Genomic DNA, 21,090 nt, shown 5'->3' with positions numbered 1-21,090 from the left:
TTCATTTCTCTTAGCAGTTACATACACCAAATGTCCACACTTCCTAAACCATCCCCTGCTTCTGACCTCCCCCACCCCACTCAGCAGATCACCTTGCCTCCTACATCACAGAGAAAATTGAGGCCATCAATCGAGAACTCACTCAATTTCCTCCCCTGCCACCTACGAACTTATCTATCCATCCCATCCTTTCCTCCTTCCCTCCTATCTCAGTGAAAATGCTGTCCTTCCCTGGTCTGAGGCTGATCCCTCCACCTCTGTTTTGGATGCCTTCCTTGCTCTCTCCTCTGGGACCTCGCACCATCCCCCCCCCTCTCTCCCCCTGGTATCTACCTCCTCCTTTCTACTGGCTCTCTGTATCCTGGTCGTATGAACACTTCTCCGCCATCTTGAAAAAGCCTACCTCAATCCTCGTTTCTTCCTCTAGCTTAAGTTCTAATTTTCTTTCTTTCCTTCCCACTCAAGCTTCTTGGAGGGTTTTCTGGGTTTGTTGTCTTCACTCCTCTCCAAACCCTGCCCTTCTAGTTCCAGTTCTATCTGGAACTACCATCAGTAATGTCACCTTTTCCCCAAAGCTTCTAGACCTTTTTATTGTCGTCCATTCTTGGCTCTTGCCATGAGACATGTTTTGCCATTCCTTCTGTTCAGGGGATCTTCCTTTTTCTCACAAAGATTTTAATCTTCTTTTATGGCCTTCCTTCTCCTTTGCTTCAAGCTCTCTGCCCCTGCCTGGCCTTCACTGCTGATATTGTCCCCTTTCCCTCTCCTGCTCTTTCTCACCCATGTGGGGCCTCCACCCATCTACTGATGAACCCCAAATTGTTTCTTTGAACCATAATTCACAGGTTATGTCCAGGCACTTTTAGAGAAGTGAGTGGGAAAAGTCCCAGAGTCTTCTCATTCCCAATCTTTCTCTTCATGCATGTCTCTTTCTCTTCTATCGCTGTGATGGACCCCACCAGAAATCTGTGAGTCACCCAGACTCCCTTCTTGGTACCCCTCCTCAACATGCACTGCCTCTGTAACTTCTGTAACTACCTCTTTGCCTCTTTCATGATTGCTGAAAACAAGAGCCCAATTCTCCTGTAATCTCCAGGTACTCCAGAATACAATCCTCATCGATTCACAAAGCTGATCAGGCTGTTCCTCTGCTTGAAAGTCATCCATGGGCTTCCTGTGACTTTGAGGACAATGTTCGAATCCTTAGTTTAGCACCTTAATGCCCAAATCAGGATCTTGCTCATTTCTCTGACCTAGTACCCACTCACCCTAGTCCACCCTACCTAGGCATCTATGTACCAGATTAAAGGATCACAGGGGAAGCTCTCAGTGGGATCCTGCTAATTCACATTTCTCCTATGCTCAATGTGATATTTTCTCTGTGTGGAATGACCTTCCTCTTCTTTCCCCCAAACTCCTCTGACTGCATCACTTCTGGGGCTCCCTGATGCAGCCTCCCTTTGTCAATTTTTTATGCCTTCATAATGGCCTCACTAAGCCTTTTCAAAACTGTGCATCTTGCTCCATTTTAATTGCTGATTTATAAGTGCATCTCCCTTTCTTCTTTAGAACCAACTAAAAAGTGCCAGAAACATAATATGCACACAGTAAATGCTTGCTAAATGTGTGAATGATAAATGCATGAATGAATTTTATCTTATTTTATATGTCTTTTCAATAGAATTTCCTGATTTCTTAAATACATATAACCTTTTATGGATTACTATAAAACATAGTTTCATACACATAGGTTTGATGTTACACTAAAAAACATGGATACCACTGAAGTGTGAACCATACAGGCTTTCATTATAGAGTCTCAGACAGTTCCTTATTTGAGTTCTTGTTTCTGCATTTCATTTTTTTAAGGATTCCTCTCTCCCCCCTGACAATGGTATCATCATCAGTGCATCTTCCCCTTTCACCTTCTCTCCATCACCCTACCATTCTACCACTTACTGTATAAAGAAGAGCTAAATGTGTTAGAATCAAGTCTGTAAACCAAGAGTGAGCACCTGTGAGTTCTTTTAATAGTGAAGTGCATAATAGTTGTACTCAGATAATAATGCCCCCTCCTAGGTCAGAGGTCCTGTGCCTCACACAAAAGAGGTAGCTTGATCCATCAGCTGTTTAGACCAAGAGTACACACCTAATCAAAGATAGACCAATCAGATTTTAACTCCCAGGATTTGGGAGTTGGATTACCATGATATTGAGGAATGCAAGCTGCAGGTTCATACAGACTTGGGAGCTGAGGTTGCCATATTGGGAAAGCTATGATGACCACATCCCAAGTGGTTGAAGAAAAGAAGGCCAGTCTAGAGAGATAGAGATAGAGTTATAGATAGATAGATAGATAGATAGATAGATAGATAGATAGATAGATAGATAGATAAGGAAAAAAAGAATGAAGCTGACGTCAGGTCATTGGTATAAGACTCAACAACTTCTATAACACATTAGACGGTATTGTCATTGATACTAGTTTTCAATTCTTCCCTTTTTTTTTGCATCCTAATGTCACATGATCAAATCTGTTTGTTACAATATGGTATGATGTGCGTCTCAGGATAATTAACCTTGAACACAATTTATCAGCTCATGGGATATCCATCAGCCCTGCACCTACCTAATGGAGTCACTTTTGAACTTAAGACACTTAATGCCAGTATCGCCTGACCTCAGTTAAGACTTCCTTTGATAAAGAATGCTGAAAAAGACTTTTTACATCATGGTGAAAACTAACTTTATATTGACTAGGATAGGATTCATTCAGAAAGTATACCATTGCTTAGAAGATTCTTAGGAAGAAACCTATGTCCTTTTCTCCTTTTCTTTTCCACGATAATTGAGTTTCTGTGTTCAAGGCCCTGTGCTAGGCATTGTGGGAAAAATAAGGACAGATAGTAGACAGTCCCTTCTCTTCAAGAGTTCACAGTGTAATTTCAGCCTTTCAATTGATTTGGAAATGGAATTTAAATGCACCAATTATTATGTAGCAAAGCATATGCTACCTTTTTTCATATATAAGGCTATAAAGAAACAGGAGACATTTAGCAAGGGACAAATTACTATATAAAATGCAAAATGCCTCTACAATAAAAGTGTGACTTTAGTTAGAGTACGATTTGATTTATACTCTTAGCCTTTCTGATAAGTGAACCTCTGCATTTTCATATTTTATTCTTAATTTTTAAGCATTAGAGTGCGTGCTGTGAATGATCAATAGGTAAAGAGGGCAGCAGTACCACGGAGCCTCGAAATTGCTCTGTTCACACCTCTCCCTGTTTTCTCCAGGGACAGCGTTCCCCACTCATCCCCCTCTCTATTACAGCTGCCCCCGATGATTAAATATCAGTACCGAGCAGCTTTGTAGTATATTCTCCTAGGAGACTTCTTCTATTCATTTCTAGCATAATCTCTTATACTCATTTCTTGGGAATGAAAACCCATCTTGTCGCTTTCGGCCAGGTCCCAGAAGTGAAATACTGGGGCACATTAATCTGCCATGACAGCCTAATCCCATTCCTCACCACCTCCCAACAACTCTCAATTTCCTAATTACTTTTCATAGTTTTCCTTTTTAAACTTTCCTGTAAGCCATGGCTGCATGCTGCTATTAAGTCTTTTTTCAGAGAATGCGAATATCTAGGGAAGTTATGAAGGTCCATTTCAATTTCCTGGTGCCTGTAGAAAGAGAATTTTTATTTTGACTTTTCTTTTTTAAAATTTTCCTTGGTGTTCTGCCTGTCCAAAAATGAAAAACTTGAGTATTTAGGATGACCTAATCAATAGCACATCATGGATACTCACATGTATCAATGTTCTGTGCTTTCTCTCCTCTCTCACACTCTACATATATCTAATCATATTTTCACTGCTACGTATGATGATATATTTACCACAGACAACTAACATGAGATATGATGTCAAAATCAATTTATTCCATATGTGATTGACTTGGGTTTCATTTTCATGTTTTACCCGAAGAAGTGAAGATATGCCTTTACACAAAAATATTACATGGAAGAAGTGGCCTCTTTTAAAAATGGCTCAATTAAGAGTGGATAATATCCCCCTTCTGCATGATCACAATAGTGTATTTTTACATATTGAGGCCTCTGAGAAATCCCACAATATAAAAAGTTTAAATTTTTAAAGCAAGCATTTTCCAAACTTTATTTGATCATGGATCCTTGTTTTATTTCTTGCCCTTTATGCCACTTAACATTTCAGAGAAACTAGTGTTCTATGGAACACATTTCAATAAGCTCATCCTAACAGATAGGCTTACTTTCTACCTCTTGAGTCAAGGTTTATGACTCTGGATTTCACTCCTGGTGGTCCCAAGAAGTACACAGTATGTAATGATAGGTGTAAGCAGCATTCTCAGTAGAGCCTGGCCAGAGAATGAGGCACTGACAGGTTTGAAAGTCTCAGATATTCCCACAGGGACAGAATCTAATAGTGTAAATAAGAGATACATATGAAAATAGTCTTGCTTAACTCATTTTACTATAGAAAACTGAAAGTAGAGTCAGTACCAAACTCCATCCTCTGGATGCTAACATGGCACCTTGCTGCAGAAAGGTGAGCATTTTTAATGCAAGACTGGTCAGAGAAAGTCCCCAGCACAATTATAATGTACTGTGGAGCTTCCTGAAGATAAGAGCCATGAGTCATGTATCTTCCTATTCCAGCCTGGGGCCTGGCATAATAATAGTCATCAGTGCTTGTTGGCTGAATTGAATGAATGATAGATGGATGAATGGATGCATGAATCACAATGTCTTCTTGCACATTCATGCATTAATATGGTCCAGTTGCAAAATCTACTATCTTCTATAATTGAGTCAGAATTGTGTGAAGGCAGGCAGAATGTAAGATGGAATTACTGAAAGGAACAGAAGCACAGCAGTTCAGGAGCCACTTGGACTTGGTGGGGGAGAGAATTGTGTCATAGGGAGCTTCAGTTTGCTTGTTATAAGATGACCCTTAGTTAAAGGAAAAAACATTCCTTATTCATCTTGAGAAAAAATTGAAGAGAATTGTCACCATCTAACTAATTTAACTTGTATGGAATCTGCTCAATCAACATGAATAAAGAAAAAGATAATATTTTGTATCTTGAGTCTACCTCCCATCAAGACTCTGTCATGAAGATTCACTGATCACTCAGTAAGTGGGGTGTATCTGAGCATGGCTGATTGAGAGTCTCAAACCACAGGAATCTGAGCTTGTGGTTAGCAGTTACACTAGTAGAATTTTGAATTAAATTTTGAAATCTTCTTTCATTGGTGACAACCACCTTGTTAAAATAGAGTATCAAAAACCAGAAATGTCTGTTAATCATTCTCATTAGGCAATGAGAAGCTTAAAAACTTGGATCCAAATCTAGAACTGATACTAGCTAGCTATGTTACCTTAGAAGCATTGTTTTCATAGAAATGAACTCTATGTAAGATTAGTTAGTAACTAACATTAAATCTTAATTCATTTAAGATTGATATAATGAATTTTTACTTATTAGATGATATATATTAAAGCAATTTTAAAGAAATAACATATATCTGATTAAAATCTCATGCCTTTCCTGCTAGCCCTCTTCATCATAATTCTTACTAACTCTAATAAGCCTTACTATTTCTCCTAACATAATGGTTAGCTCTGATCTTTCCAAGGATCACAGGTCCTCTGTACCCCAGAAACTAACTGAGGTCTTAGACTGCCTCACACTGAAGGTGGGACTGAAGCATGAGACTGAAATCCTTCACATTGTGCTTAGATACAGGACTTTTCTCCTCTCACTAGCAGGACAGGCTGTGAGCTGTCAATCTACAGTATTTTCCAAGTTAAGGACAAATTTTCCTTTCAATGTCCAAGCCCCTGCAATAAAAGGCAAGAAAGGTACACAGGGACCTAGATGGATCCTCAGGATCCCTGATTTCCCTTTAAACTGGAGGAGTCTCTGGGCCTCTCTCTCATCTCCTAAGATATCCTAACTCTTTAAATGAACACTTTATTGAATTTAACATTATTCAGGGATGGGTTGTTCTACATAAACAAAATTTACAGATAAAGCAATTCCTTCAAGTATAATTTTGATTTAAGATGGAAATATTCATACCTATTTTAACTCTTGATTAAAATCAATATAGACTATAATCTACTCCATAGCAGACACTGTGATAGGCACTTTTAAATATTTTATTATAGTTTTTAAAGTAACAGGTGAGGTAGATGGTACTATCATAATTTTGGAGACAAAGGAACTGAGCCGTAAAGAGGCCAAGTCACTGTCCAAATGATATTACTCTACCAATTGCAGGAAGAGCTAAAATTTTACTCCAAATCCAGGAAACTTTGCAGAATTCTACAGAGCTATCTCAGTGTGATTGGTGGCTGGGAAACCATAACAGAAGGTCTTCAACATCGTACATATAATGTATAAAGCGAACGCTGCAGAATATTCACAAGGTCTTTTCCTATGGAAAGTCAAGTACACTTGGTGTAAGAGAGGTGCTCTGACCCTCAGAACACAGGTTTTAATTAAGGAAGACTATACTGATCTCAGAGCCAGAAATCCTGCCTCCCACCACCATAGCACTTAGAGTGGACCTGGAACATTTTAGTATTTGTATTATTGTTTTGTGCAATATTTTTTTCTTATGATCATGTTTCATCTCTCTTGTTCATCTGTAAATTTCTTAGAGGCAGAGACTGTACCTTATTAGGCACATATCTGCAGCATCCAGCCTGACACAGAAAGTTCCTGAACAGTCTACTTAAGAGATGATAAGATACAGTTACCCAAGAAAGTATCTGCTTACAATTCTTTGTCACACATAGGAAAAGCAGTTCGATACAAAGAGCTGGTGTGGGGAGGGTCAAGTTGAAGGGCCTTGCTCACTCAATCTTCGGTCCTCTTTCAGGAGTGGCTCTGCGCTGGCCCAACTCTATGGAACCTCGGCTACCTTAGAGCATCACCATTTTAACCACGCTGTGATGATCCTTCAAAGTGAGGTACGACCTGCTCCACTTCTCCCCTCAACAGAGGACCAGATATCCGGTTCCTAACTCTCTTTCTTTGTAGTTCCACACATAGAAAAAGAGAAGCACATGTAAGTCAAACTATCAGGCTTTTGTGGGTTTTTTTGGATCTTTCAGATGCCTGACTAAGGACCTTGTTCAAATTCTTCTTGCGCTGATTCATTTGGGTTTCCTTATTGATTAGGGGGCTTTGCAGACTCACTTGTGGTCACCAGAGCTTGATCTTGTCTTGCTTAAGGAACCTAGAAGCACAATGAGTGACTGGATCCAAGTACTAAGTGGCCTAAGATTCCCATTTTGTGAAAACCCCGAGCCATTTTAAAAGATGGTGAAACAAAAACAGGGTGAGAAAGTTACACTTTAATAGCACAATCAAGAAACCTATAAAAGATAAAAGAATTTAAAATCTCTGGTGGGACCAGTTTGAAAGTGAGAACTACAACTAAAAATAAGACCCAGGGCTGATGCCATATGCCTTATTTTGCTTCCTGTGGCAATGCAGGAGTCAGAAGTAGTTGGAATTTTATACTTTTAGCTTTCCATGGAGAAAAACAGAGACAGTTAGTGAACTGACTCTGACTGAGGCGTCTTAGTTTTAAATTGCTAGGAAAGGATCTGTTTAATTTTCTGCAGGCGTACAGACTTTTTTTTTTTTGAGGCCAAGAAGGGATCATCTGTTCCCCATTATTTGTCAGTTCTCTAGCTGTGCCATTAATTATTATTATTATCATCATTAAGGCCCTGCTTCGCTGGAATAGCATCATTAAATATGGAGGATTTTTTTTTTTTCTTCCAGACTATTTTGAGAAAGCTTGTCTTTTGCAATATCACGAAAGCCTTCGACCTCATAAAGGAGAGTCAACGCTCCGGAACGTGAATACAGGCTGGGGCAGGGCCAGCCTGCTGGGGGCGATGTATTTTCAGTTAGGAATGAAATACCCAAAGTTAGGCTCTCAGTTAGCCAGCATGCTGGCAACTGTGGAATTTTCCTATGAAAGCTGCATTTTAGCCGAGTGCTCTAGAAGAGGAAAGTGGGAAAGGAGGCACTTTAACTCAGACTATCTTTTCTTTACTGGCAAACATGGTGTATTTATACCTCTGACCCCCAAAAGCCCCACCTTCCTAATAACAAGGATTAAAAACAGATGTAAGTTTCCCATTTGCGTGGAATCTGTGTTCATACAGACATAACACATTGATCGTCCTTCACTCTGGGTTCTAATGAGTAACAGCAAAGGATAGTAATGAAGCCTTGTACTGAGCATCTGCTTTGTGCAGCACTGAATGCCCTGGCACTGCCATGTCCCCTTCTGTCCTGCCCATTAGAATGGCAGAAATGCAGGCAACTTTATTGCCCATTTTCCAAATGACGCACAAGCACAGACAATGCTGGGTGGCTTGAGGAATTTTCTTTCTATCAGCTCCACTCTCACTGCCTCCCTAAACAAAGGGTAGAAGCGGTGTTTCAGGGAAATTCAACTCCACTTCAGGGACCCAACTTTGAGGCACTGTGCAAGGCAAATTTGCATATAAACTATGCACTGATGCAAATTAATGGTTTTTTCTTTTTTTAACGAAAGCTAATCTGTTTAGCTTTGTCACTCTGTTCCCTGGAAATGATATTAGTTACTTAAGTCCTTTAATAGCAGTAAAATGTACACCCTTACAAATAACCAGGATCCTCAAGTTCAGAGCAGTTTTCCCCTTGTCTGAATGTTAACTTTTCCTAACTCTTGCTGCTCAAGGCTGTTTTTCTTTCACTGGAGGCTGTGTGGCTCAATCCAGGGTGTCTATTTTTCTATAGCTTCTGGCCATTTTTTCCCCAGGCCTCAAATACACACTTGTGATTAGCCCATAGGGCAATTCTCTTGGAGAAAAACCTGGGCAGAATTATGGTTTAGCATTCCTTTAGTTACTTGTCTTCTTCTTAATGGCTAAATTAAAGGTCTGAAAGAGTTCATTTGGAAATTATTATTAATATTGGACCTGGTCCCAGATGGAACCAATATACTCTAGTCTTTAAGAAGTGTAGGGTTCACCCAATGAGATAAATTAACTCAGGGAAAAAGATTATCATCTAGTGCCTAGTAAGAGATGATTTACTAATTAATATTCTGGTTTCCTGAAAGAATTAATTTTCTTCTTACTGAGAACAGATGATAGGCAGTCCCATTGCCCCTTTCTTTCTCTACCATCTCTTGGTTCTCAACACTAGGTTAAAATTGGTCTGTTTTCCAGGCCCCAGGCTTACGAATTCATATTCCATGCTGAGAAAACCTGAAAAATGAAAAGTCCTAACTTTTTTTTTGTACCAAGGATTGAATTTGGGGCACTCAACAACTGAGCCACATCCCAAGCCCTATTTTGTATTTTATTTAGAGACAGCATCTCACTGAGTTGCTTAATGCCTTGCTGTTGCTGAGGCTGCTTTAAACTCTTGATACTCCTGCCTCAGCCTCCCAACCCACTGGGATTACAGGCATGTGCCACTGCACTCGGCAAGTCCTAATTTTTAAAGCAAATTAAGTGAATTATTGGTTACATTACAGAAAAGCAAATTTTTATGAAGACAAGACTGGTTTTCAAAGGTGTGGAGATAAAGCTGCAATCACAAATTTTCTTAGGTAAAGTCATCTTTATGGTCCCGCTGTTCTAAGAACAATGGTTTATATATCCTAGCTATTCAGTAACTATTCACTGTACAAGTTTAATCTACTATACCCTTCATCAAAGTGGGTCCTAACAGTTGAATGCAGGGTCCCTCAACTTCAGCAGCATTGATAGGTTGGGCCAGGTTGGTCTGTGTTGTGGGGAGTCTCCTGTGCATTATAGGATGTTTAGCCGCATCCCTGGCCTCTCCCATTAAATACAAGTAACACCCCCATCCTGCTGTGACCATTAAAAAATGTCTCCAGATGTTGCCCAATGTCCCCATTGTCTAATGGCTTTTTATCTTCCTTCAAGCCACTTATTGCCCCAGTCAATATCTCCAGAATGCCAGTTTAAACTTTAGTAGTGAAACTAGTATTCATTGAAGGGTCAAAAAGATTCCCAAGTTTTTGCCAACTTCTCAACTATGTAATTCCGTAGGAAACAGGCAGTTGGGTGGAGTTGTTGGCACAAACATTCATAGGAGGAGTTCAAACATTTTCTGAGTTTTCCCTTTGACACTAAACACATGATAAAGGCCCCACAGTAGAACTCCTCAAATATGATGCACTTTCTGGCTTTGCTGTATTTGCCAAGGAATCTATATTTGTATGAAATTTTATTAAGCTTTTTAAAAATGATTTTTTTTTCATTTTTTCCCCTTAATATAGGAAAAACATGTAATCAACAACCACAGGTTAATGATGTCTTTTGTGACTTTTTACTCTCTCATTACAGGGTCACAACATCTTTGCTAATTTGTCCTCCCAGGAATATAGTGACCTTATGCAGCTTTTGAAGCAGTCAATATTAGCAACAGACCTCACGCTGTACTTTGAGTAGGTATTGGCATTTGATCTATTTGACAAATGGATAACTAAAGTTCCGTCTTATAATTAATTTTCAGGTCCAGATTGGGGGTTGCTTGTTATTTTAGCACTGATATCAATGTGTAAAAGGGCTAAATTTCTTAATGTTTTTCTTTCCTTTGAAGTTCATTAGAGTGTGTGTATATAAGTCAAGAGATTTTGGGATACAATGGCAAGATTTATATCTTTTTTTCTGTTTTATGAACGTTGTTTGGAACTCTTGACTCTGAAACTAAATGATGGTCACTTTTATTTTAGATACTGTCTAAAACTGCCATTTTAGACTATTATGATGGATCTATAATGGCACTGATAATGATGACGATGATGATGAAAACTATTTGTTGATGAAAGATTGGCTAGAAATCCAAACTTCACACTGGGTATCTCCATTTATCTTTTTCAGAAGAGGGCTCTCCCTTCTTTCTACAGTTCAGGCCTCTCTCTCAGAGAAAATTCCATCTGTCCCTTTCCCAGTGCTCCTTCAGGGACCACCTGTTTTAGCAACCTGAAAATGTCTCCCTCCTCTGACATAGACAGTCCCCTCCTATGGTAAACACCAAACAATTTCTCCCCCTTATCAAGTTATTTCACTTGAATCCGTGAAGATCTTTAGTTGCTTTTCAACTTGTGTTTATTTCACTCCTTTTTTTTTTTAGATAAACAGAGCATGTTAGTTCCTCTATTTTCTTAGTATGCATTCATATTATGAGAGAAGAGAGCAGAGTTCACCTCCACATTCTACCAAAATTGTGTTCTCAGTAATCACCAAGACCCTGATATCTTCTGGCTTTGTCAGATATCTGAAGGTTTATGGACTTTTACTTGTCAATTCTACTTCCTTTGCTTCCCTCAACATACAGCTGTTTCTCTCTTCCAGATCCCTTATAACTTGCCCTTCCCCTTTTTTCTACATGTGAGATCTTTTTTTTTTCTCCACTGGGCCTCACGTCTGTGTTAACTTGGCATAGGTTACTCCCTGATGAAGAAGACTCTGAAATGCTCCGCTCTACCCCCTCACATTTTAGACCTATATTTTTAACTTCCATCTCAAAAAACCTCCAGTGTCTCCCTTACCTTCTAAGAAAGTTGTAAATTTGGTTCAACTTCCAAGGCCTTCCATTATCTGGTGCCGGTCTTCCTTCATTCTCATCTTCCCCTTCTCCTCCACATGATGCGTCAACTTACAGCAGAGGGGTCTACAGGTCACCCTTTGAAACACTGCCGAGTAGCCCCTGTCATATCAGCGTTTCCACATGGAATCCTCTCCCTCCACTTCCCCATCTGGCTGAACTGCCCATTCCTTAAGTTCATCTCATCTACTTTTTCTAGGAAGTCCTGTGTGAGTCCCTTTTAAATATTCCTTCACTTTGGCATTGTGTCATTTAGGATTAGTTTCAATGGTGAGAAACTAAGTAACAGTGACTTACTTCTCTGTCACATAAAAGAAGTTAGTAAATCAGCGCTCTGGAGGTGGTAGAGGAGGTATGTGGAGTCCTCAGGGACCTGGTCTCCTCCCACTCATCTGTACTGTCACCTTCAACACATGGTCTTCACCTCTCTGTCAGATAGTTGCTCAAGGTCCAGCCATAATGTCCACATTCCAGCCACCAGGAAGAAAGGAGGGACAAAAAAGAAAGGAACAAAAGGATAATGCAAGCTGTCTAGGAGAGTGTTCTGAAAACTGTCACATTGTCCTTCAACTTGTATTTCACTGGTCAAAATTGAGTTACTTTGCCATACCTAGCTTTAGGGAAGATTGGGAAAGGAAACCTATTCTGGGGAACAATTATGCCCAGCTAAAAACCAGGAGTTCTAATACTGAAGAAGAAAAGAAGGAGGGATATTGGAGTAGACAATTAGCAGTATTGCCACAGTGTTTATTGTTGGATTCTGCTGAACGGATTACTTACGTGGTATTGTGGGGGTAATAAAAGCTTTGGAGTTATATTTGCATGAATTTAAATCTTACTCTGATCTTCTAAGTAAAATCTGATGGATTGAGCCCAAGCATCTATGTCTTTTCCCTCCTAAAAGTCTACCAAAATGACAATAAATTTAATATTAAAAAGGCACAAATCTGAAAGATAAATGTCACACAGCAAGTGACAGAAGATGCCAATACATTTGTGGAAAATGAAAGGCCTACCAACTGCCACAGTAGGTGACCTAGTAGAGAGGAAATAGAAACCAGGATCCACAAACCAGTTTGCCCCGTAAAACCTGACTTGGAACTTTGAGACAAAAATTCTATGAAAGGTGGATGTGAACTCAAAGCTAAAGGCAAGCAGAGGGCCAGCAAGCCAGTTTATGGAATACTCAGAGCCCATCATGTCCTCCACCAACATGGCCAGGTTAGTCCCCTTTCCTTACCCAGAGAGCCAGAGGTCCATTCCACAGATAATGAAAGGACCCTGGACCCAAGAGAAGTACAGGGTGGGAATAGGATGCAGGACTCAAAAGAGGAAGCTCAGTAAGATGGAAGCAGTACATATTAAAAACTCAGAGCCAGCAAGGTGCAGTGGTGCATGCCTGTAATCCCAGCAGCTTGGGAGGCTGAGGCAGGAGGACTGCAAGTTCAAAGCCACTTAGCAAAGCCCAAAGCAACTCAGCAAGACCCTATCTCTAAGTAAAATATTAAAAAGGGCTTGGGATGTGACTTACATCAAGTGTCCCTGGGATCTATCCCTGGTATTCAGAGGTCCAGTTAAAGTTAAATTCCTGATAAACAATGGATAATTGTTCATTGAAATATTTGAGAATACTTATATTTAAAAATGAATTTTTATCTGAAACACAAATTTAATTGGGCTTACTGTATTTTTTCTAGCAATCCTACCCACTCCCCCACCCTCACACCACACACACATAGAGACAACTCCTACTTAGCTTTTAATTCTTTATTATTACTTTCACAGAGACAGCCAAGAGTCACATCATATTTTATAAGCCCCCAGTATGTGAAAACAGAGGCCTAAACAAACAGGGGGAAAATGGAATTAAGAGAAAAACAACAGGGAATAGTGGGGCACATATAAGAAAACAAAAAAGCTGCTGTTAATATCCTTGAAAAACCAAGGTATTGCATCTATGAAACAAGAATGGGATGCTTTTAAAAATAATAATAGGAGCAACCATGGAGATTGCTCTTGAAATTAAGATCGTGAGAGCCAAAATAAAAACAATCAAATTAAAGCATCAAAAATACAAAGGTCAAAAAAAAACACACTACATTATTTATATGCCTTTTAGTGCTGCTTGATTTGTTAACTATGTGCATGTATTAGCTTAGTAAATATTTATTTTAATAATATAAAATATAAACTTCAAAAACAAAAAATCCCAGCTCTGTAGCTAACTAGCTGCATATCATCAGACAAATTATTTACCTCTCTGAGCCTCTTCTTCCTGTGTAAAACAGAGATAATACCACCTCTGAGATAATAATTCTGATTTAATGTCTTAAATGTCATATACGTGGTGAGAACTACGATCTCAGTTGCTTTCATACCTATTTACTTTGCATGTTTTGTGGCCCTTGGGTTTACTTAACAATCATGACCTTCCATCTTTTCCTGGATTGATACTCTTTGACTTGGGATTTATGGAAAGCCTATATCTTTTTAATGCTTTTATTTCTTGTCCCTGACACTTGCGGGGTATGTGTTATTTTTTCTCAAAGTAGAAGAATTCTCCCAAGCGAAGTCTCCAAGTAACTTTTAAAGGAGGGAAAAAAAAATCTCCCCACTGGAGTCCATTTATCAAGACCTGTTAGGGATGTGACGAGTCACACAGTGACCGCGCGAGTGCCGTCAAGGAAGTTGGTTGCCAGTCGTTTTCTCATTACTCTCTTCTTATCTTAATGCTGCAGCCTCAGCTAATGTTTGCTGACTCCCGAAGAAGCTGGCTTGCTCTTTTTCTGTAAGCGTTATTGTTTTTGGAGGTACTGAAGAGCAGCGCGTTCTCTAATCTAGCCCTTCAGGGGACTGATTCCCTTGTCTGTCTGAAGTTGCAGCAGAGTATTGCCATATTTTTAGCCAAAACAACCCCTGGGGTTATTGAGGAGAACTGTCCCCCAGATGCTTTTATTTCCTAATATGCAGTCATGGAACTGGAAGGGATCTTGGAAATGTTGTCAAGTCATCTCCTTTATTTTGCAGATCATGCACTGAGGTCCAAATACATGCAGCTTGAATCACATAACTAATTATTGGCAAAACTGGAACCCAGTTCCAGCTAGAAGCTCCTCTTCTAGAGCTTTCTTCACTATTACCATATGCCCTCTTGAATGGATGAATCAAGAATAGATGTCATTTGAATTGGGGAAACAATATGACACTGTTGACCTTCCCAGATGTATTTGGATCAGAGTAAAATAAAAAACAACCTGGGTTCCTGTTGCTCTCTCGCCCAGCACAGCTGGAGACAAGGACTTGCATGCAGTTAGTTTAGTTTTGGAAACAATACCAAGAATAAGAGGTGGGTGGCTGGGACAGTGAAATGGGGAAAGAAGGAAGCCATTCTAACAGTACATCTACTAGTTGGCAATCACCATGGTCAGCCAGGCATGGACAACTGAGAAGCCTCATATGCTACATCTCAAAATTGTCCACCAGCCTCCATCTTTGTCAGACAAAGTTTGCCAGGAGGGGTACTGACCCCCACACACTTCCAGGTTTCATATACCTGAGGGCTGGGTGTTCCTGCAGCTATCCCCAGTCCCACACATTGAATCAGAGCAGACCAGGACAGAAAAATGCCAGGGGCCACACAGGAGCTGTGCTGTTGTTTGGGGTGGCAGTGGCTGAGAAAGGTGGAGGCCAAGAGGATGTGAGGCAGCATCTACAACTGGTTCTGAAAGTCTGATTATCATTGGGTTTCTGTCCTGGTGTCAAAAGTCATAATAGAATTGAGAAAACCAAAAAGGAATCTCCCCACAGGAAGAAGAATGTCCTTCTAGAAATGGCCACAAGGGGCAAGGAGAAGATCCCCACTTTTTGGGAAGGGGTTTATGACTCATTCCTAGGGGCAGGAATTTGCCATGCTCCTAAAGGGGAAAATGTAAGACACATGGAAATGTGGAATCACTTTTTTAAAACAACCATAAAAACTTACGACCTTAATTTGAAATGGCTGTGAGTGTCCTTGAGATTCTGTGTACAAATGGCATATGAAAGCAGAATTCACAAGATAAAAAACAAACAAACAAACCCCTCCATGTGCATGTCTAGGTTTCACGGCCCATGTCTGGCGGTTAATTATTCAGTCTGATTTTCCAACTCACTGAAAACTCAGTAACTGCTGACTGATTTTCTGAAATTGATTTCCTGTGCCTATTTCTGAGTCCCTGCAATGAATAAGGCTCTGATAATTAAATAGTAATTTTACCAGCTCAAGCAGGAATTCGATACACCCTCACATGACTTTGGGAGAGCCACTCCATCTGCTTTTGCCTTGGTTTCCTTGTCGGCAGCAGGAGGATAGGCCTTTCTCCCGTGCCACACTGCTGGGGTCCTTGTGGCAGTCAAAGGACGTTACCTAGATGAAAGAGCTTTGATAATTTAAAGTACCTTATAAAAAAGAAGTCCTTCAGCCAGAAAACTTAATAAAATATGCACCATAAAAGATGGCACTGGGGGTGGCAGAGAAATAGATCTAAAATCACAAATGTTAAAACTTCAAAGAGGTCACAGATGCCCTGTAAAAATGTCTGCATATAAATCAACAAAGATGGCCTATGCAAATTCCGCAATTAACAATAAAAATAACCAATATTTTCCTGAGTGCTAACTTACACATCATCCCAGTTAATATTGAAAGCAGGTCTATGAAACTAGAAACTAGGTAATATTATTAACCTCAGGATATGCATGAGAAACCAAAGTTTGGAGCAACTCAGTAAATTGCTCACAGGCTGGGGTTGTGGCTCAGTGGTAGAGTGCTCACCTAGCACAGGCAAGGCACTGGGTTTGATCTTCAGCACCACATAAGAAAAATAAATAAAATAAAGGTATTGTGTCCAACTACAATTAATAAAATAACTAAATAACTTAATTAATTAATTAATTAATTTTTTAAAGTAAATTGCTCACTAGGTTAAAAAGCAAATTTGAGATTCAAACCAAGTATTTGGATTCCAGAAGCTTTTTCATTCTGCCATTCTCTCTGAAGTTGTTTAGTTGTTAGTTTAAGAGTACTAAAGGGGAAACTGAGGCCAGTCCTGAAAATACTCAGGCATCAGAGGCAGCAGTAACTTGAGCATGTACACACACCTGAGACTGGTTCCAAATGTGCTAAGTGTCAGGTGAATGAGAGTTCCACTAATATAGGTCCAGCACTCGGAGTCAGGGTGAGTATAGAAGCTGCAGAGCACAGTTGCTCAGGAGACTGGGACAGGGAGGGCAGCTGAGACTGCAATTAGAGTCTCTGAGTTGAGCTAAGTTAGAGTATCACAGATGGGCAATTCATTAGCTTTAATACTGTTAAAGTTGTTAATACTGAAGTTAAAGTAATATCCATTTCCCACAGTTTGTGTTGGCATAACACTGTATCTCTCCTCTATCAGGCATGCTCCAGGCCAGCACTGTTCTAGGTATTACATGTCTCCTTGTATCACTGTTAGATGGAAGCTCCCAGAATCAAGACATTTTACTCTTTAGCTCATTCTTGCAGTCCCCAAACCTGACACACTATCTGACAAAACACATTCCCAAAATATTAACATTTTGATACTGAATTCTCATAACAGCTGCAAGGTTGATATTCTTATTCCCGTCTTATAGATAGGGATCCCTGGTCTTTCCAAGGGTATTGGCCCAAAGTCCTCAGATTTTCTCTATTCAACCTCCATGCCACATTACTCAGACTACTATGTAAATTGAGAATTATCAAGCAATTCAGATTTTATAAACCCATGCAAGGACTCAATGCTTTTCAGTTTGACTTCCTAAATTAATCAGATTAACCTTCAAATCGAAATTTGCCACTTCCAATTGCATTCTGCAAGTATTCATCAGCAACATTGCTAACCTAATGGTTTCTTGTCTTTCAAGGGGATGCAGTAAGTAGTGCTTCTCAAAGCACCTGATGATAACCAAATTGTACTATAAAATATTTTATGTTGTTTGGAGTAATAGTTTGACTATCCTTTTAAAAATTAGATTGCTATGGAGACAACTGATTTAAAAATACAATGGGAATTCAACAAATGTGTTACAGCTATGCAGAAATATTCATTCATTCATCATTGAAACATTGTTTATTAAGAACCCACCATGTTGTATGCTTTCAACTTCCTTGGTCAACTGTACTCAGCTGGTCACCATACTAAAATGGATAAATTAAAGCCTAGGAAGGCGTTGATGACCAGTGGAGTTTAACCTGTTAGTCTTTCCCAATCATCCTTATATTTTAACAAAGCCTGATGAATTCAGCAGCTACAGCTACGCTGATGTTAGAACAGACCATGAAGTAGGTTGATGGAAGAACCAATTTGGTAATTCATGACACACTTCAAAGCATCTTCAAGTATACTTGTCCCTGCCTCCCCACCAAGGGAATATCACAGCTGAATACAAGTGAGAAATTCATCCAACTTTTTGAATCCTCCTGTTGCAGGCACTGTGCTAGCTGCTGGGAATGCACAGAGGATGAGACATGGTTCCTACCTTCAGGGAGGTCAACAAAGATGACCTATGCAAATTCCACAATCAACAATAAAAACAACCGAGATTTTCCTGAGCGTTAACTTAATAGTGGTAGCAAATAGTGATGACACATCCAGTAAAGGGCTGCGGTCAGAGTAACTGCAGACTTTTCCAGCTAGCAATGGCTTAAACTGCTTCTTTGCCAGCTGATTATGATTTGACTGAACCGACCCTTAGACCCTGCTCTTTTCTAATCTTCTGTTCTCAGCATACAGAGTAATTATCATCTTTTAATTTCCTGCATTTTGTCACTGTATTAACAAAAGCACAGCATCAAACAGGTCATTTCATTCAGGGTTTTAGCTGGTCTTTGTGTTATCAGTTCCAGTCAAAGACGAGAAAACTCATTTCAAAATTAAATAGATGATTTTTGTTTCTTGAGTCATAATTGCTGGAGTTAACATCTGCATATTACTCTCCTATTCCTCTCTCTCCAGTGCTTTTGGGCCAAAAGCCCAGAAATCTTTCTAAAATCAGAATTTAGCAATTAGAGGTCAACATATGATTTGCCTGTTGAACAAGCAATAAGAACACTAAGGAAACACATCCTCCTCCCCCCCAACCACCTCCCCATCCACACATACCCAGGCCTCCAGCCCCTGCCTAGAGATTCTGGAGTCAAAATCGCAGGAGAATCACAGTGATGATTTGCCACCTCAGCAGTAAATCCTTCCTAACATTTGTGGCCTCTTTGTAGATTCAAAGGAATTATATGAATATATAAAGATAACATATATGTCCATATAGGTATAGATATATAAATTTACCCAAAAATCCTGATGAAAACATACACAGGAATTGTGATTTCTCATTTTACAAATAAAAGGTGCTTTTCAGATAAATTACAAACCAGAAAGATTTTCAAGTAGTAATGGGTGACTGGTAACCAATCCTTAGAATTATTTTTGAGGGTAGGTAATTTTAGCTTTCTTAAAGACTGCTATTTTTCTGAGTGGAACATATGTCAGCAGAGCAGGATAAAAGCCTAATAAAAACATATCTGATTATAAATGAGATTTTCCAGTAAGTTGCTTTTCACTAGCCTAGGTGCTTGCCATTGTCCTTGAAAACCAAGGTTCCCAATGATCTGCTTGAGAAGTTAATGATATAGTTCCTCTTGACAAAGGAGTGTGAATCTGGGGAGTATTATATAATTTTGTGGATTTTCAAATATTCATTTTAACAGTCCCATTTCTAAAAATGCTTTTTTTCCCAACAGTTTCACATATGTTCATGCTTTTGACTCTGTGTTATCTATACACATATATACAGAAAGATGTTAAAAGGAGCGATTGAATGGGCAGACTCATTCCCAAAAGCACAGTGAATTCACTGTTGTTGCTTTGTAATGCTTATCACCAAGGAGGAGGTCAGAAATATACCACCTGCAGCTGGGAACCACCAATCTGACCATCTGAGCTCTTCCTGGAGGATTCCCTTGTTAATGATGGAGAGACCTGTCTGGTGTCCGCCTTGATTGGCTCTGCCTCAGTACGGCAGCCTATGATGCCATCACATCTCATGAGAATTGGCAGCCATGACAAAACATAAACTCAAACACGAAAGGCTTTCCAGCCCCAAAGGTTGATACTGCAAATAGATTAATGAGATTGTCTCAGAGACTAGACCTAAAGAGCTGGAATCTACCTCGGTCTACTAATAACTGCCCTGGAACCTTGGGTGAATCACTTCACCTTGTGTTTCCTCATCTATAAAATAAGAAAATTATAGCAGATTTCTGTCAAAAGCTTCATACAGTATTCACGGTCCATAAAAATAATGAAAACTCCAACACAGAACTCATTCTATGATCAACAATTTAATATATACAAATACATGTACGTACTGACATATACATATACACATGTGCATGTATATGTGTGTGTATACACACACGTGTATGTTTATGTTTAATTTGATAAAATTGTAGTGTGCAGTGATACTCCCTTTATCTTCTGAGGTCATAGCCAAACCTTGGAAGACCTGTCATGAAATAGCCACACTTTGGCAATGGAGGGAAAGTCCACATTAATATGCCTCATTTTTATGTTTTATGAAGTGATTTCTCCCTCCCCTTCTTTACCTACCATCCTCTAGGGATAATGAATGTTCTCTTCTTTCCTGATGTGCTAGAATCCAATGTTGTTAATGTCATGTGGAAAGCCATGACTAATTATGAGTTTAGTTTGTTTAGGAATTTCATACCAGAAATTCTATAGCTATAAAAATTTCCAACACTGGGGAATTAATTCTTATGATGCTATTCAGTTGTCATGTTAGAGATATGATTTTTTTTAAAAAGGAATTTGTTTTCTGTAATGAGTTGCTCACCTAGGCAGTATGACCCTGCTTTGCACCAAAGATGTTATGACGCATATGTTGAACACACTACCTGCAGACATAACAATAGTAGAAGGTAGGTCAAAGATTGAATGGGAATTGTGTTCATATTTCATGCAGGTTGCTATGGTTCCAGCTAGAATCTTGTCTGCAAGAATCTGACAAGAGTTTCCCTGAACAGATTTTACATTATTTTCAAACCTGAGTCTCTCCAAATTGCATGTAGGAAGCCCCTAGAACAATTAGAATCTAAGTAAAATCAGTGGCTAAAGAATTATTTTTAAAAATGAATAGCTCTCTGGGATAATCATTTTAATTCTGTCATCAATTTCACACATATTTACTGATCTCTTGCTACATGTCAGGAACTGTTCCTGGCATGGCATTTATAGGAGTGAACAAAAATGGGCCAGGCCCCTGTCCTTGTGAAGCTTGCATTCTGGCAATTTCTTGGAATAACTCGTAGGTTGACGTGC

At 39.4% G+C, this 21,090-nt stretch overlaps 1 protein-coding gene across 2 annotated transcripts in view; it reads left to right on the top strand.

Moving 5' to 3' along the window:
* Positions 1-21,090, top strand: part of Pde11a (phosphodiesterase 11A) — a 381,907-nt gene that overhangs the window by 305,118 nt on the left and 55,699 nt on the right. For both annotated transcript variants that reach the window (XM_005324647.4, XM_078017653.1), the window contains exons 14-15: positions 6,933-7,023; positions 10,438-10,538. In XM_005324647.4, the coding sequence (XP_005324704.2) occupies positions 6,933-7,023; positions 10,438-10,538 (192 nt within the window). The remainder of the gene's footprint in view (positions 1-6,932; positions 7,024-10,437; positions 10,539-21,090) is intronic.

The sequence above is a fragment of the Ictidomys tridecemlineatus genome, chromosome 7, assembly GCF_052094955.1.
Source record: "Ictidomys tridecemlineatus isolate mIctTri1 chromosome 7, mIctTri1.hap1, whole genome shotgun sequence".
NCBI lineage: Eukaryota > Metazoa > Chordata > Mammalia > Rodentia > Sciuridae > Ictidomys > Ictidomys tridecemlineatus.
The sequence above is the reverse complement of the archived record's forward strand: the minus strand, read 5'-3'. Positions and strand labels throughout refer to the sequence as shown.